The 15,899-nt window shown below is 34.6% G+C and overlaps 1 protein-coding gene across 11 annotated transcripts in view; it reads left to right on the top strand.

Annotated features, from left to right (window-relative positions):
• POT1 (protection of telomeres 1) overlaps window positions 1-15,899 on the top strand; it is a 66,739-nt gene that overhangs the window by 29,068 nt on the left and 21,772 nt on the right. For all 11 annotated transcript variants that reach the window (XR_010469583.1, XR_010469582.1, XM_065048877.1 and 8 more), the window contains 3 exons: window positions 4,183-4,313; window positions 10,383-10,673; window positions 14,569-14,724. Coding sequence is in view for 9 of the 11 variants with exons in the window: in XM_065048877.1 (XP_064904949.1) it covers window positions 4,183-4,313; window positions 10,383-10,673; window positions 14,569-14,724 (578 nt within the window). In the remaining 2 variants the exon portion in view is untranslated. The remainder of the gene's footprint in view (window positions 1-4,182; window positions 4,314-10,382; window positions 10,674-14,568; window positions 14,725-15,899) is intronic.

Raw genomic sequence — 15,899 nt, 5'->3', positions numbered from 1 at the left:
TTATCTAGTGAAGGAGAATTGACTCCAATATGTAAAGTTTCGTTTAGGCATTAAGGTTTGTTGTTGTTGCTGTTGTTTGGTTTTTGTTTATTTGTTTTATCTTGGTAACGGAGGCATTTTGCTTCATTGGAAAGTATATTGTGAAAATCAAAAGTATGAGCAGTGACATTTAGTATATCATTTTCTATAACACTGGGGCACTATTAAAATTCAGTAATTCTATTTAGAGTTTGACAGAAAAGTGAATTCAGTTGCTGAACTCTAACGCTGCTATGGAAAGCCAAAAGCAATTTTCACATTCTGGCTGGAGGAAGAAATACAGGTGGCTTTTTATTTTTAACCTTCCAAAAGGACTTGCTGGATGAGGATTTATTTACAAGAAAGTCAGTCTTTTGGTTTGTTCTTGAAGAGCTCTGTTTTAGTTAGATTTATTGTAGAAGTCACGTTTTGAGGTGATAGTTAAGAATAGAAGTCAAAAATCACAGAGAACCTAAATTATATAGAAGGTTTTCCTCAGGCTATATACCAGCAAGTATAATACTTTATACTACTTTGAGTAGGATGGTTATTAGTCCTTTGAGTATGCTAATTGCACAGAAAATGGAGGGAGTGTGTTAACTCTTCCCCTCTTAAATAGGCAGCTGCAGATGTATGAAGCTGATCAGGTTGTATAATCACAGCATCAGAGAGTAACCACAGTTCTAATGTGGAATGTTTTTGTTATTTCACTTTTTATTTCTGTGTTTGATTGTATCAGTGCACTGTAGCATGTTATCTTGTATCCTCAAAGGACTGTAAATCTGTGAACTATATGTGTTTTTTTTTTTCTTAATGGCTCATTTTGCTCATATTGCTTTGCAGCTGACCTGTTAAGTTAACCTCTAGAATTCATACTTGGAGAAACACAACAATCACTTGTTGGGTTACAGTAGTAAACATTTGGAATTTTGTCAGCCACCGATTGGACTATATTTGTGTCTGCTTATCCTAGCGCAGAATGCCAGAATAGGTGCTATGTAGCACTTGATCGTGTGCCTTTGGTGGAAGTGTGCAAAAGAATGACACTTAGCAAATTCTGAATGCAGTAGATGAGAACCGATTATTATTGAGTCTGTGTAAAAATCTTGGGGAGGAAGAATAGAATATATCTGTAGGAAAAGTAGCTTTATTTTTCTTGGTAAGCCTTCACTGGATTTCTTCTTTCAACACTTCAGTCCCTCAAGTCATTAGAAAATTTAAACTTTTAAGGTTAAATGATAATAAAATGTAACGATGCATTTGCTGGAGATGGTGGAGTGTTTATTTTGAAGGCATCCACAGTGAACATACAAGCATGTTATTTTAATCCAGTCTAACACATCTGTCTTCAAGTTTGGGGAATCTGTTCACAGAGTTTACATATGACAATTGTCATCTTTTGACTGCCTTCCTGTAGTTTTTATATAAGGCAAATGTGTCAGTTTTAGTAGACGGAAAATGTTCTCTTTCAGAGCTGTCTAGCAGTGATTTATGTGTCTGTATCTTCATAAAAGGCATGATGGAGATTTTATTGACTTTTTTGTTAGTGCTATGACAGCTTTGTACGGTTCCCAGATATGTAAACTCTGTTTTAGTGTCATTATCAATAGCTCCCTTGTATAATTAGAGCTGGGTTTTTTTATTTGTTTGGATTTTGTTTGCCGTTTTATTTTGGGGAGTCAAAAACATGTCTGTCATGGGAAAAACTGATTTGACTCTAGGGAATTTAATTCATTGCTAGTCAAAATAGACATGTACTACCTGATTCAGCTATTGAGAAGCAAAGAAGAGAAGCATTTAAATGCTTGGGGAAAACACCTTTCCTCCACCTTTCCAGGCTCAGCATCACTGCAGACACCTCTCGTTTCCCCTCCTGTCTCATTCGCTGTAGTGTTACAGGACACATGGTGTTTCTTAGGAGAGCGAAGGATGGCACAGACTGGGATTGGTATGTGGCAGTTTCTTTCTGCTGCTACTTGTTCCTTCCATTTTTTATTTTCTTTTTCCTCTCCCCTCCATGCTGTACCTACTCAGTGGTGTCCTCTATTCAACGGGGGTTCCTCCATGGGCCTCAGTCTTTTTGTGGGTGTATCTGCTCTGGCATGGACGTACCCACAAGTCATGGCCACTTCAACCTTGAACTTCATTCATAGTCTTCTGGTGTTTAATTTCACCCTTATAGAAGCTGAGAAACAGGAAGCTTCTGGTCAGTTATTTCAAATATAGTTCTATAGTTTGTTCAAATATCAGCAATATAATTTTTTTGCTTCTTTACTCTTGACTTGATGCCTACTGAATTATGATCATGTATCTGTGTTACTTTGTTTAGAGAGTGTTATATCTTGAACAATGTTCCCATTTTTGGTAGCTCAGGAGAATGCGTGCAACTCGTCTTGTAAATCGGTTTCTAAGAGTTACAACTACTTTTTTTTTTTTTTTTTTTTTTTTTTTTTTTTTTTTTTACAGTGTTGAGATTCTGTTGTTGACTGTTATCAAAATGCAACATAAAAATTGGCAAAGAACTTTTAGTTTGAATGGGGGTCCCCAATAGTAGGATTATAGCCGGAGTAAATGGGTTCTGTATGTAGGGAAACTGTTCCTGCTTCTAGACGGTATATCTGCATTTTCTATGCAGGTCAGCAGTATGTATAAGTAATTTTTACAAGGAAAACTTATGTTCTTAGAATAGGATTGTGAAAGCAAAAATGTGAGTTAAAGTAGATGGCATTAGAAAATTGGTGAGTTGCCTAGGCATTTGTGGTAATTCAGATCTAGAGATTTAGATTTTATTTTTTTTTTCAGTCAGAATGAATAATAGCAAGATCATTTCATTCATGATTCCAGTCTGAAAGCACTATGTGCACTGCAAACAGTTTAGGCATATCCACTCTCTTCAGAGTACAGAAAAATGCGAAGATAAATAGTAAATCAGTGTTATACCAATGTGGAAAATTACAAGATTATTTGTTTCAGAAGTTTTTGTCCCTCTTACTAATACCGTTTTTTTGCTTTCTCATTCTGAGAAAGGTACGCTCAAATTCACCACTGCAAGCGTTCAAACTTCAGAAATGTTAAATTGTAAATCATTAAGTACTGTTAATTTAACACCTAAAAATTATGTGTTTTGCTTGAAGATCTTGCTAACTCTTTCTAAAAGCCAAAATTTTGTGTGCATAAATGTATCAAGGTAAAAATAATAGGTTGTGATGTCATAGCTCTGCTGATGTGCTGAAAAAGTTGCAATGCAGCCCCAAACTGTAAGTTTCACTCAATGCTAGCATAATAAGCATCCAAAACAAAAGCACTTGGTCATCTTGATTAAAAGCAAGTAGGACAAGAAATGCGGATGTTTGAGGTTCTGAACATACAGCCATGTTGATATTTGGTATTTGAAACGTTCTCAGACAGGTTAACCAGCTACCATGCTGTGAAACAGCAAGTGTACTCTCCATTTTACGTTTGTGAGATATCTGAGCACACATGCTTCTGTAAGCTGAAATGGGAAATACAATTGTCATTTATGTCATCTGCAAATACTGTCCTATCCTGAGCTGTTTTCCTGTCATATTTGTATCTTGTTTTGAGTTTGCTTTTTAGGTCCTTAATAGAAGTGAAATTCTATTAATGAAGTTTAACTTCAAAAGGACATATTTCAGATTCTTACTATACTTTCTGACTACCACTGTGTGACTGTATCCTTGCAGTATATATCTTGCATGTTTTGTTGAAGTGAAAGATAAGCAATTTATGCTTTAATTTGCTTTTAGAACTTGCAGAACTCATAACCTCTTCAGAAGACAGTGCAAAAATAAATCTTAGGAAAGGATTGTATAAGATTGTACATGTACTCCCCATTTTATAGAGGAAGTAATTGAAACATGAAAAAATAGTGTGCCTGTTGCAGATGGAATAAAAAGTTTTGTGTGTTCCTGGCTCACAACCTGTGCTGAATCACCCATTTAATTTTCAGTTATTTGGGCTAATTATTGGTGAGAGAGGCCACACTTCAGTTGTTATGCTACTCTAACTAAATTGGCTGTGGATGAGTTACACAGATCACAGCAGAAAAAAATTGCCATATGGTTTTTTATCCCATGTCTAATATCTGTATATTAATAACTCTGTAATGCCTGTTATTCATTGAAACACTTTCATATTTTACAGATTATTGCTCAGTTGTAACACTCGTGGATCCATCGAATGTGAAGTTAACATGCACTCTTTTTAGTGGAAATCTAGATTCCCTACCAAAAATTTACAAAGTCGGAGATATTGTTCGATTTCATAGGATAAAGGTATGTACTAGGATGTTGGGGGGTTTATGTGCTTTCTTTCTTTGCAGTGAGAGGACCCTAAGAGTAATTTAATTAATTGCGTGCTGAAATTAACACATGCAGACATTGGATAAAAGAACGGATTGATAAAACAGCTATGCTTATTATATGGACCACAACTGGAAATAAACTCAATTTTATTAAACAACAACAGAGCACTAAACTGATATCTCCGTTTAAAAACAGTGATACATGTGGTTATGACAACTCAAGAACAGCATTTTTTTTTCTTAGTACTTATTAAACTAGTTGACAAAAATCACGTGATAATACTTCTAGATGAGCAGAATTTAACTGACATAAATGTGCACGTTATCCCTCTTCAAACTGATAGACTTGAGGTATTGCTTTAGAGCTTCTTTTGTGGATCGCTTTAGATCATCTGGAGAGTTACTCAAGTAAATGTAATCTATGTCTGGTTAGTGTGCAGTATGCTCTGATGGCTTCTTTGATGTTTTTCCTGCCTTACCCCATATTTGTCTGTATCAAAGGCCATGAAGGAAATAGGGCTTATAGCTTTGGTACTGTTTCTGCTGTGTGTTTTTCATATGCCTTCTGCAACTCCATAGAGAAGAAGAGCCACAATACAGAGACTGAATGAGAGTCTTGTAATGCTGGATCACACAGGCTTAAAGAAGTACAGAATAGCACCAAAGACATGAGTCACCTTGTCTGTGTGTACTCCCTCCTTTAGTTTAATCCAATTTGTTCCATGCAAGTTGGTTCATTCTCTTTCTTTCTCCTTGATGCAATATAGAAGGCATTGAGAGAGATACGCTGGAGAAGTATCCACTCACTTCTTATTTCTAGGCAGCTCTGGCTGTAGCTGTCAGGTTGATAAGGATGAGAGGGGAAAGTCTGGAGCTTAGACGTAGAACATATTGGGTGAATGTTACACTTTGGCAGAATTTAACTGCCAGATGCTTGGTGTCCTCTGAGTAAATGTGGTCTAAATATGTAAACTTGGCCAAGGTTAGGTTTGAGACTTTTTGCTAAAAAGGATCTCAAAGAACATGTTGTCTGCAAGACTGCAACCCTGTGGAGTGATAGGATTTCTCCAAAAATTGAAATTTTAGAATTTTGTACATATGTTTTCTTAAATTTTCATCTGAATACTTTTGGTCAAGTTACCTGATCACGTCTTAAATATGTAGGGAATATTCCAAAATAGTAATTTTTTCTTTTACCACAATTTTCTCAAATATACTGTGCCACTTTCTCTGAGGAATATTTCTAAAGCAGTGCCTGCTGTTTTGTTAAATTATTATCGAAACAAATTATTTCAGCTGGTTTAAGTGTATATACTTTTTGCATACAGCTTTTTCTGACAAAATAGTTACGATATATTCAGGTCAACTGATAAATGAAATGTACAATGTATTTTTCATTTTCTTCTTTAATTTGGGTTTCTATTGCTGCGGACGTTTCTGATAAGCTTATTTTGCAGACAGCAATTCTCAGGAATAGTAGACGACAAGCTATAATTTATAGCCGTAATATCTAGGTGTATTTTTCATGTCTTTGTAAAAATTCATTTTATTTCCATATGACTAGCTATGTTAACTTTTGTTTGGAAGGTGTCTGTAGGTAGTTTTTGTAGTTCGGTCTTCTTGCCATTATATTTAAACATGTTCAAAATGTTTTAATTTATATAAGGACAGAAATTATTTACTAAGTTACTTCAAATTGCTTCCCTATTTCATTATTACATCTCTGTTCATGGAGCTGGAGGTACATGTACACAAGGATTACATTATGAAAATAGAAGAAAATATGATCAGCGTGCCATATTATCCAGACTTGTTTAGACTGCGATTCACTTTATGTGAGAAAACATTTACAAAATATAAGGAAATATACCAAATGCATTCAGGTGGTTTTTTTGACAGAAAACTTTTTCATATAAACAGCATCAGGGGCAATAAACAAACTGCTACAAAGAAATTAATCTCTGGATCTGATATGGTGTTAAGGCTCAGATTCAGTTGTGGAGCATATTTTTTAGCAATAAGTTGTTAAATTAGTAACAATTTTGACAGATCATAGTGATTTTGGGGGGTATTGGAGTATTTGTCTATTTGCATGTTCTGTTATGGAATGTGCATATCATTTATCTGAAACTTTATTTTAGCTTGGAATTTTGTCTTCAATGTTTGGGATGGGTTTCATTTTTAGCCTTCCATCCCATTCCACGCACCCTCGTGCACTGCATGACGCTCAGAATGGAAAGCAAGCGTTTACTGTTTCCAGATTAGTTTTAGAAATGTAGGACTGAAGTTGTTCTCATGTTGCCAGGTCTGGAGAAAGGGCTAGTGAGAAACATCTCCAAAGGTCTTACTCTTACTTCTAGCCTCTTAGCCCTGGGCAATTCCTAATAAAGCTCAAGTGTTTCAGCAGCAGTGGAACAGGGGCACACTAAGGAGAATAGTTAATAATATCCTTGTAGGTGATGCTGAACATACAGTGTATTGTATTCAGTGGGTACAGTCTCCAAGATGGAGAAATCATCATAAATCCAGGACATGTGTTTAACTGAGGGGAATACATTGCTGTAATTCTTGCAGATACATTGCCTATAAACAATTTTGCACTCTTTCCTTTTCACTAGCATCCCACATATACTACTTTTCTGCAGTTAAGGGAAGACTGGGTAGCAGCACATGAACATTGATCTTCTCTTATTTTGTTGTCAGCCGTGAATCACAGGGGTCAAATGTTTTTGATGTCTGATTAGGTAAAAGATACCTTACAATTAGGTCTTCAGCTGAATATATACTCGAATTGGAATAGAAGGTACAATAATTCAGATTGAAAAAAACCCCAGAAAACAACAACACACAACTTGATGTCTTGAAATAATTTTATATGTATAAACAATAATCAAGTTTTAAGCTTAATGTACTTAGGTTTCAAAATATTATCTTGAATTCCTGATCATTCCACGTATCAATAGTTAAATTTATTTTAGAAAATCTTCCTACTTAGTGTGAGAACGTGTACAATAGCTTAGTATATGTTGTTTTACAAGGCATTTTATTGATATTCTGAGATGATCTGTGACTGCAGTGGTTTTGTAATAGTCCTTTGCTTCTGCAATTTAACAACCAGTTTTGATGGAAAACTACCTTGAAGATGCTATTATTCCAGCTTTATACACTACTCACTATCACACTTTTCTATTGAGTGAGGTGAATAACACCAGCTTCAGTTAAAAAAAAAACGGGTGGTTTAGGTTGCTATAAATCTTATTTGTAAATGTTTCAAGATTAGCTTATTTTCAGTAGGCAGATTCTGGATAGAGTTGTACTCTATAGAAATCACCAGATTTTATTGTCCACGCAGTCTGTTTAGGTGACATTTCACCTTTTGTTCTTTAATTCATATAAAGTATGCCAAAGACTTTTGCAATATGTATTGGAATTTATTTGCCTGCTTAGAACAAGCCAAATACATTGTATCTGCTTGGTTTTTGTCCCAGAAGATATTTTTGCTTAGCAACCATTATTTATTGAATTTATCTAAAATTCTCAGGGAATTTTTAAACTCATAGGCATCTGACCTCTTTCCCTGTTCTTCCCTCACAACCCAATTTTGTAAAAAAAACAAAACCCCATGACCTCTAGAAATGACGAAAGCCTAGTGAGAGAGAATTATCATCATATACAAAAGTCCCAGCTTAGCTCTTTTCCCTAAGGTTAATTTCAAAATTGTTTGTGTGTGGAAAACATAACTAGTTTACAGTATCACAGCTTAAAATGATTTGAGATCTACTTAGAGTGCCATAATGAAACAACATTTGCCCATGGATTTAATTTGTTTTACACTCCAGTGATTTCTCGTCACTTTAGCAATGATTTGTTTTTAAAAGATAGGGCCAGAGAATTTCTGTTGACCATCATCTGTTCTGTGTGTCTGACATAAGTAATTTTCCAGCTATGAAATATATTGTTCTGTAGCCCATTCTACATTTACTTTTCCTGTTTGGGATGGAGTTGTTCACTAAATAATAATGTTGAGTGCTGTTTACCTTTGAGATGACTCAGTGGCTTCTTCACACACTGATGCCTAAGGACATTTGGTTTTGCTTCAGGATCATTGGTATGTTGCTCATCATGACACTTCAGGTTTACCTTCTTACATATTTTATTTCTTTTGTTGTTTTATTACTGCCTTTTCCTACATTAAGGCTGATTCCAAATCCACTAAATGAGGGTACTAGGAGATGTCAGAAGTTCAGTATGTCCAAGCACAGCCTCATGAATGCTCAACACGTGACATAAAGGATTGGGGAAATGGGGAAAATAGTCTATTGTGAAATATTAGTGGAAGCCCAGAGAGACAAAGTAGTTTCTTGAACTGGTCTCCTGGAAGGTTTAGAGCCCTCATAATTAGTCTAAAGGTCTAGGACAGAATTTGTAGTAAGAAGGTATTTTGATAATGATGTAAAAGAATTAGTGAAGTAATAAATAAGTACGTAAATTGCAAATTAAAACATTTTGAGAAATATTTGACACGTCAGACAAGATACTTAAAAATGCCTCTTTTGGTAGAGGGTGAGTGCGTAAAAGTGATGAAACAGAGTTTTCTTCCCCTCTGGATGTTACGTATTTTGAGGAGCTATGAAATATAAGGCCAGTGGCAGCAACTAAAGTAAATCTGTGTATTTACATTAGATAAGGTCTTAGTGTTATAGTGGAACATTTTTTTCCAGATCAAGTGTAATGAGCACAAATTGATTATGTACCTTTGTATTTTCCTGATTTGTCCATGGGATTTTCTTGTATTTTCAATATTTAAATGTAAAGGTTAAAAGACTAAAGCTTTTCAGTGTCATAGTGAAGAAAAACTACATCATGAACTGATGTACTCCATTGGTCAGGTCTGGAGAATGCTTAGGGAAACGAAAATTTATCCTGGAGATGATCTGTAATGCATTTATGTGTTATGTCCAAGTGGCAGGGATTAAAGGAGTTCCTGTCATCAAGATGGAGCTGCTTTTTTTATTAATTTCCAAGGAATACTTGATTTGTGTGCTTTTTACATTTCAGTGTGTTTATGAAATATAGGCCTGAATCACTGGCAATGCTTTGGTAAAAAATGTTGCTGTTTAGACCTTCTGTCACATCTTTCTGATTCTATACTTCTGAATCAGTAGGATTTTCAACCATTTGAAAATGGAGCACTGGGAATCCTAAACTAGATTGCCTCACAAATGCTATACTCAGAAGTCCTGTTGCTTTTTTTGGTAAGCAAATTTTAATTAAAAAGGGATGGATCAAAACAAACGCTTTGAGATTTCTGGATAACGAGTCATGCAGTGCTTTGATATATATAAAAAGTGCAGGGAACAGTAAGAGTAGACTAGATCCTCGAAGGAATGCTTCAGACTTTGAACACTGTGTTTTATATGGTAGCATATACACAGCTAAATCAGCAGGATACAGGGGACCTGCCATGTGCAGGCAGTAGACATAGGAGTAATTGTGAAAGCTGTGTTCTTTATTCAAGGAATGAGAGACAATCACTGTTTGCTTTACATATAAAAAAAATAGCTCCTGGAACTGATACTTTCATTTTCAGTTCCATAATATCAGGAAACAAGGCTGTTGTTAGAGGCAGAATACAGGAATCCATAATAACTTTGTTCTGCTATTGCTCTGTTGTGTGACCCCTAAAAATTAATTTATCTCGTGCCTCAGTTTCCCCATCTCTAAAAGCAAACTTGATGTGTTCCACATACATTTTGAGATTTGTGAATAAAATACTCTGCACTGATGCTGTATATTTACAGGCAGGTATTAGTCTGCCTCTTAAAAAAAATGTTTGATGTTAGATTATATTTTCTGCTTATTCATTTTGTTTTCTTGTTAGTTTCCTTTTTTGTTTTGTTCTTATTTTGACTCTCTTCTCCTAATAGCACCACAAACAAAAATCATCAGTGGTCCATTCTTCATGCACATGATAAAAGAGAAACATACGTGTATTTCAGTGCACTGCAACCATTTTTTTTTCCTTCGTATTTTATTACAGGTCAGGGAATACAATGGACAGATGCAGGGAATTACCAGTGCAGGATTTGCATCCTTGACATTTGATGGAACTGTAGGAGCACCAGTACTTCCTCGAACCTCTAGCAAAGTGTACACTTTCATGGATGAAGAACAGAAAACAATAGAAGAATTACGTGTTTGGGCAGCCAGTAATCTTACCATCTCTGGACCAGCCACAAAGTTGTCTGGTGTTCAGCCAATGGTGTTCTTTGACCTCACTTGCCAGCTGGTAGGAAAAGCAAAAGTGGATGGATCTTCTTTTCTTCTGAAGGTAAATTTATTTGTTAAAAATAATTTGTTAGATTTATTTATTAAGACATTGTGATTCCGTTTTCAGTGAAACAGACATATTCATTGACTTAAATAATGTTATGTAGATAAATATTTTGAGGTTAAGCAAATTTATGATCCTTGACCATATTATTTCTATGAAAACAAGACAGAAATCCAAGCTCTCTTTAAAGTTGTTCATCTGATTAATTTCTTTAGAGAGGTTTTGTAAGATGGGATTGGTATGGATCATTGTTTCACAAACATTTGTAGATAAATATTTCAAGATTTCCTAAAGTCTAAAAATTAGTTTTAAATTTTAACCTTATTTTTTATTTAGCAGTTATTGCTTTTTTTTGTTAATCTACTAGATATAATTAATGCAGTAAGCAGCACTATCTGGAAAACAAATGTTATCTATCTCGAAAGATTTTAGGTAACTTCTTTTAGTTATACATATAGGTACTTTGGCTGTCAGCGCTCACTGAAAGTACAAAATGCAAAGTGCCACACAGCAGGAGGCCGCTTGCCAAGGGTGGCCCTTAACATCAGCTCAATTAAAAAGGAGATCTGCATCATTTTCCAGATATATCAATCTGATGCTATTCTGGAACTCCTTTGTATTTCATTTTGTTTCTTTTATAAGTTGGTTGTTAAAATGTTAGAGATGAACAGCCTGTTATTTTTCCATTTGATGACTTAATAAAATTATTTATTGGTTCTGCTGTATTAAGCTGTATTGTTACAACAGTTTAGAAATGGTGCACTGCATTATTCCTTCATTAAAGCAGCAAAGATTTTTCTTATGCAGAACAATGCGTGCATTACGCAGAAACAAACTGCAAGTGTCATCCTATAATATGCTTTACAGCTGTTACAAATATTTCCATTATTCCTTTTGAAATAGATGTCAGAAGAGACACAGTAAAATTTCAGAACTTTGTGGACTGTAATTAAGTTGTTCATTAATGAGCACATGTTCAGCATTGAAGGACACCTTGCAAGGCCAGAGAAAAATGCTTTCTTAAATTATTAATAGTTATTTACACTCTTTTCTGTGTTGAAAGATCTGAAGTTGATTTTGTCAGTTTTGTGTAGCAAAGATAATGACTCAGGGGGGAAAATGTAAGATAGACTTAGAAAGGTAAAAGTTTGAAATCAAATAACAGTAGATAATTTTTTCTGATAGGTAATTCCTTTGACAGTATACATTTTTAGTAGTATAAAATATTAAATAATTAAATCTGTATTAAAATACATCAGACAAGCTTAAAAATGGTAGACTAACATTGGTATGCTGTTGCTAATTTCCTTTATTTTTCAAGCAGGGCAAAATCCCTTTCACGTGTCAAATGTTGGTCATGATAGAAGAAAAGCATTTTTTAAATATTGTAGACAGATCTCATGATTATTTTGTTGATTCACTAAACAAAAAAAAATCCATACCAGCTCAGATGGAGTGATCATTAAATATTATTAGTGTTATATTATTTTGGTTATACATTTTATAATAATATAAATTTATGATGTCATTCCAAAGTACAGCAGTTATATTGACAGTCGATTAATGCTATAAAATATAATGATTATTTCAAGCATTGAGCTTATGTAACTAGTGAGGATTGCTTCAAAGACAACTAAAATGAAATTCAGTGATTTTGTACATCAGCCAGGGCATAACTTTTAATATTACACTTGATAAATAATTGGGATATGCACAGCACCTGAGACTGACATGGCATAAACACAGTATTGCTAAATTGTTAGTGCTTACCTTTTTCTGAGAATTCGGTTATTCAAAGTGTTGCAGACTAAAAACCTCACGCTAGAAATTATTCTGTCATTTATGCCTTCCGTAAGAGTTTTACTATTATTCTCTACTTTCATTCTGTCTGTCAGTTAAAGTTAAGGTGTGTCACACAAGTCCCATACTCTGCTAAAGGGAGAAACAGGTTTCATTGTGCCTCTCCCATTTCAGTGTTTTGCCGACCGTGGTGATCAAAGGTGTAACTCACTGTTCCTTAGCTCCGGATTGTTCATGACTAGTAATAGAATTGTTTGCTGTTTCTTATCCAGAATTAATTTAATCAGTGTTGCTTTTTAGATCAGTGCTAGTTTTTGAAATTAGAACTTCTGTATTTTCACCCATTATTTGAGTAAAGTGAAGCTGGCAAGCTCCCAAGGTAGGGCGCTTGATATGTTTTCATATTTGTGCAAGTGAAAAATAAAACCAACTACCTTTCTAAGGACTTTTTTTTTTTTTTTCTTATAAAGAAAGTTTACTGGCTTACAAATCCCTCCAAAAGGTGGCCCGATGCTAACCCCATTAGGTCCTCTGGTGAAGGACATATTAAAGCTAAGTAGTCATCCTTGTATCTGACAGGGAGTATTCAGGTTATTTCAATAGATTTGCTGGATCCATCTCTCTACTGTAGAACTACCAAAGTGTCCCAAGTAAAGCCAGTTGAAAAATAAGGGAAAGCGTGACAAACTGGAGGTTATTTTATTTAGTCACAGTGACTAAATTAATAATATGTATGCACTAAATCTGTGTTTCTCAAGCTCACTTCTGGAAAAGGTTTGATAATTCAAGCAATGGGCAACCTCTCTTTCAAAGATGGTTTTAAGTATTTCATGCTGCAGGATCAGAAGATAATAGGCTTTTTTTTTAAATCTGTGGCAGTGTTTACCACTTCATTATCTAGGTCCTTCCGAATACACTCCCATTTGGGAATGTTAATTTGATGTTATGGGTCATTTTCACTGTGAACAGTTTACCCTTTTATCTCTCGATTTAGAATGAGTATTTCAACCATGAGTTATTCTTGGTGTATTTACACATGGCTTTGCTGATTCTTAGATCTATTCCTGTGGGTCCTTTGATCCACAGCAGTTAAGCATAAGGGGTAGAAAAGCTTTAAAAATTAAGCTGTGGTGTCTTTTTTTCTCACTCTCTACAGTAGCTCACTCATGGGACAAAATGCCTCAATATCACGAACTGTCTGAAAATTAGCCTCTGTTGAACCTATATGCATGAAATCCTGTGAAATGCAGCATTTCACTCTTACAGTCCTCATGCCTCCAGGTTTTCTCTGCCAGTATTTCAGACCATTCCTTTTTGTCTTTGAAAAGAGTATATCTTCAGGAACTCAGGAAACCATAGTTTACAGAATAGATTGTAAGGAGCTATCACTAAAATGTTAATATTTGATTTAAGTGGTAAGATTTTGATTCCAAAGTGCTAAGTCTGCTGGTAATCTTACTTTTTCACAGTAACTTTGATAGCTCAAAAATAGCTCTATTGACGTTTTAATTTTTAAGTGTCTTAAGAATTTAGCTTTAGGCAAACAATTTCTAAAATCTTCTTTATTATGTATTAAATACTGATGTTTTTCTAGTACATTCTGGATAACTAGCAGTGTATACTCATATAGGTGATCATCAGTAATTAAGGGAGTATACGCTGTGTACTCAGTCTTCACATACTGTAGCTGGAGTGTTTAAAAAACCTGTAGCAGGGTTAAAATATTAAATATTGACAGTTCTGCATATGGTGAATTATAATAATTGTAACTGCTGGATGAAGAGTTGAGGTTTTGCTAGTGCTATTTTGTTTTGATTTGGTTTCTTTAATAGAAATAAATCTCAAGTCTTAATACTTCATTATATTCTCTATAAAGGATGTTTTATCCTCAAGAATAATAAAAGTAAAAGCAACAACAACAAGAAGCATAAAATCTAATTTAAGGACTTGGAGACTCCAATAAAGATTTCTTATTAATCAATTATTATTATTATCAATTTTTAATCAAACAACAATTTTAAAAAAAGAGCGCTATTTAAAATCTCAGTCTAAAGTATTCTGAGCAAACTGAAGTAGTTCCTTTGCATTGCAGGTTTGGGATGGCACAAAATGTCCCTACCCAACATGGAAGGTGCCTGTGGAAACAGGAGACCTGGAAGGAGAAACAGTTCTTCTTCATCATCTGCGAAATCTAACGGTGGATATTCTAGTCTATGATAACCATGTACAGCTGGCAAAATCACTAAAGGTAATGAACAGTTTGGTATTTCTAACTCATTTTTTGGCCTATTTCCTGCTTTGAACTCACTTCAGAAAATGTATCAATTTAATTCTGCTGTTAATTAGTTTCAAATGTTCCTCTTTATCTTTCACTATATTTCCCAAACCATTTATTTGCATGCGAAACTTCTTCAACATGTGTAAAACAGCCTCATTACTCTAAAATTGCCATGAAAAAGTTATTCTAATTAAGCAGTTCTTGCCAGGCATTGTAATACCATATATAATCGTGTGAAAATAATGCACTCAGAATATGTCTTTTATGCTTTAGAATTATTTTTTAAATTATATAAAGTGGGGTTTAACTTGCAGTCCTATTAAAGGCCCGTAATTCTAAAGTCAATAAAAGATTTTCTGTTCTATAAACTTTGGCAATTTGCAGTGCAGTCTTCATTTAGTGGGTCAGTAATGTTGATTATGCTTAGAGAAAACAACAACATAATTAAACATTTGATCTTCAGCAATACTGCCATCTTGCTTCAGAATACAGTAAATTAGCAAAGAATACGTCTTTCAGTTTATGCCTTGCCTCCTATACCCAAACATTGTTTTCAATAAAGTGTTTACTGCAAAATAAAGATAAGTGATAGCCATTTGTTAGTCTGGGGCTATCAGCAGACATCAATTCAAATTGATACATTTGTAAGTAAATGACATATAGCAAAATAACTTGCCTTTGTGTAAGAATTCATAACAAAACTTACAAATGTATTTCAGAACTTTTCTCATGCTAACTGCTGTAATGTATTGATACAAATAACTTCTGACGTTGCAGTGAAGCAATATGCTTGGAAAATTAATGGAAAAATATTTTAATAGTAATAAAATATGTTTTCTTGAGTAGCTGATGATACTCCCAGTATTACCCTCTCCCATTTATATTCAGGAATTCCTACTGCATATGTGGGATGTCTTCATCAGCTCTCTCAATTTTTTCCTTCCTTTGAGGCCTTTCTTTCATATCTCTGAAATGTCCGTGCCTTTGCTGAATACTTCACTGTATAGCAGAACCACTAATGTCAAAGGAAACTGTTAAGAAACCTGGTTTGACTTACTGAGCAACACAGGCTGTTCGTCTCTTTCTGGAGATGGCCGAAATTCAGTAGTTTCACTCACACAGTTTGTGGAAGGTTTAAGTTGGAC

The sequence above is a fragment of the Columba livia genome, chromosome 1, assembly GCF_036013475.1.
Source record: "Columba livia isolate bColLiv1 breed racing homer chromosome 1, bColLiv1.pat.W.v2, whole genome shotgun sequence".
NCBI classification, from domain to species: Eukaryota; Metazoa; Chordata; class Aves; order Columbiformes; family Columbidae; genus Columba; species Columba livia.
Note: the sequence above shows the minus strand (reverse complement) of the source record. Positions and strands in the feature narration are given on the sequence as shown.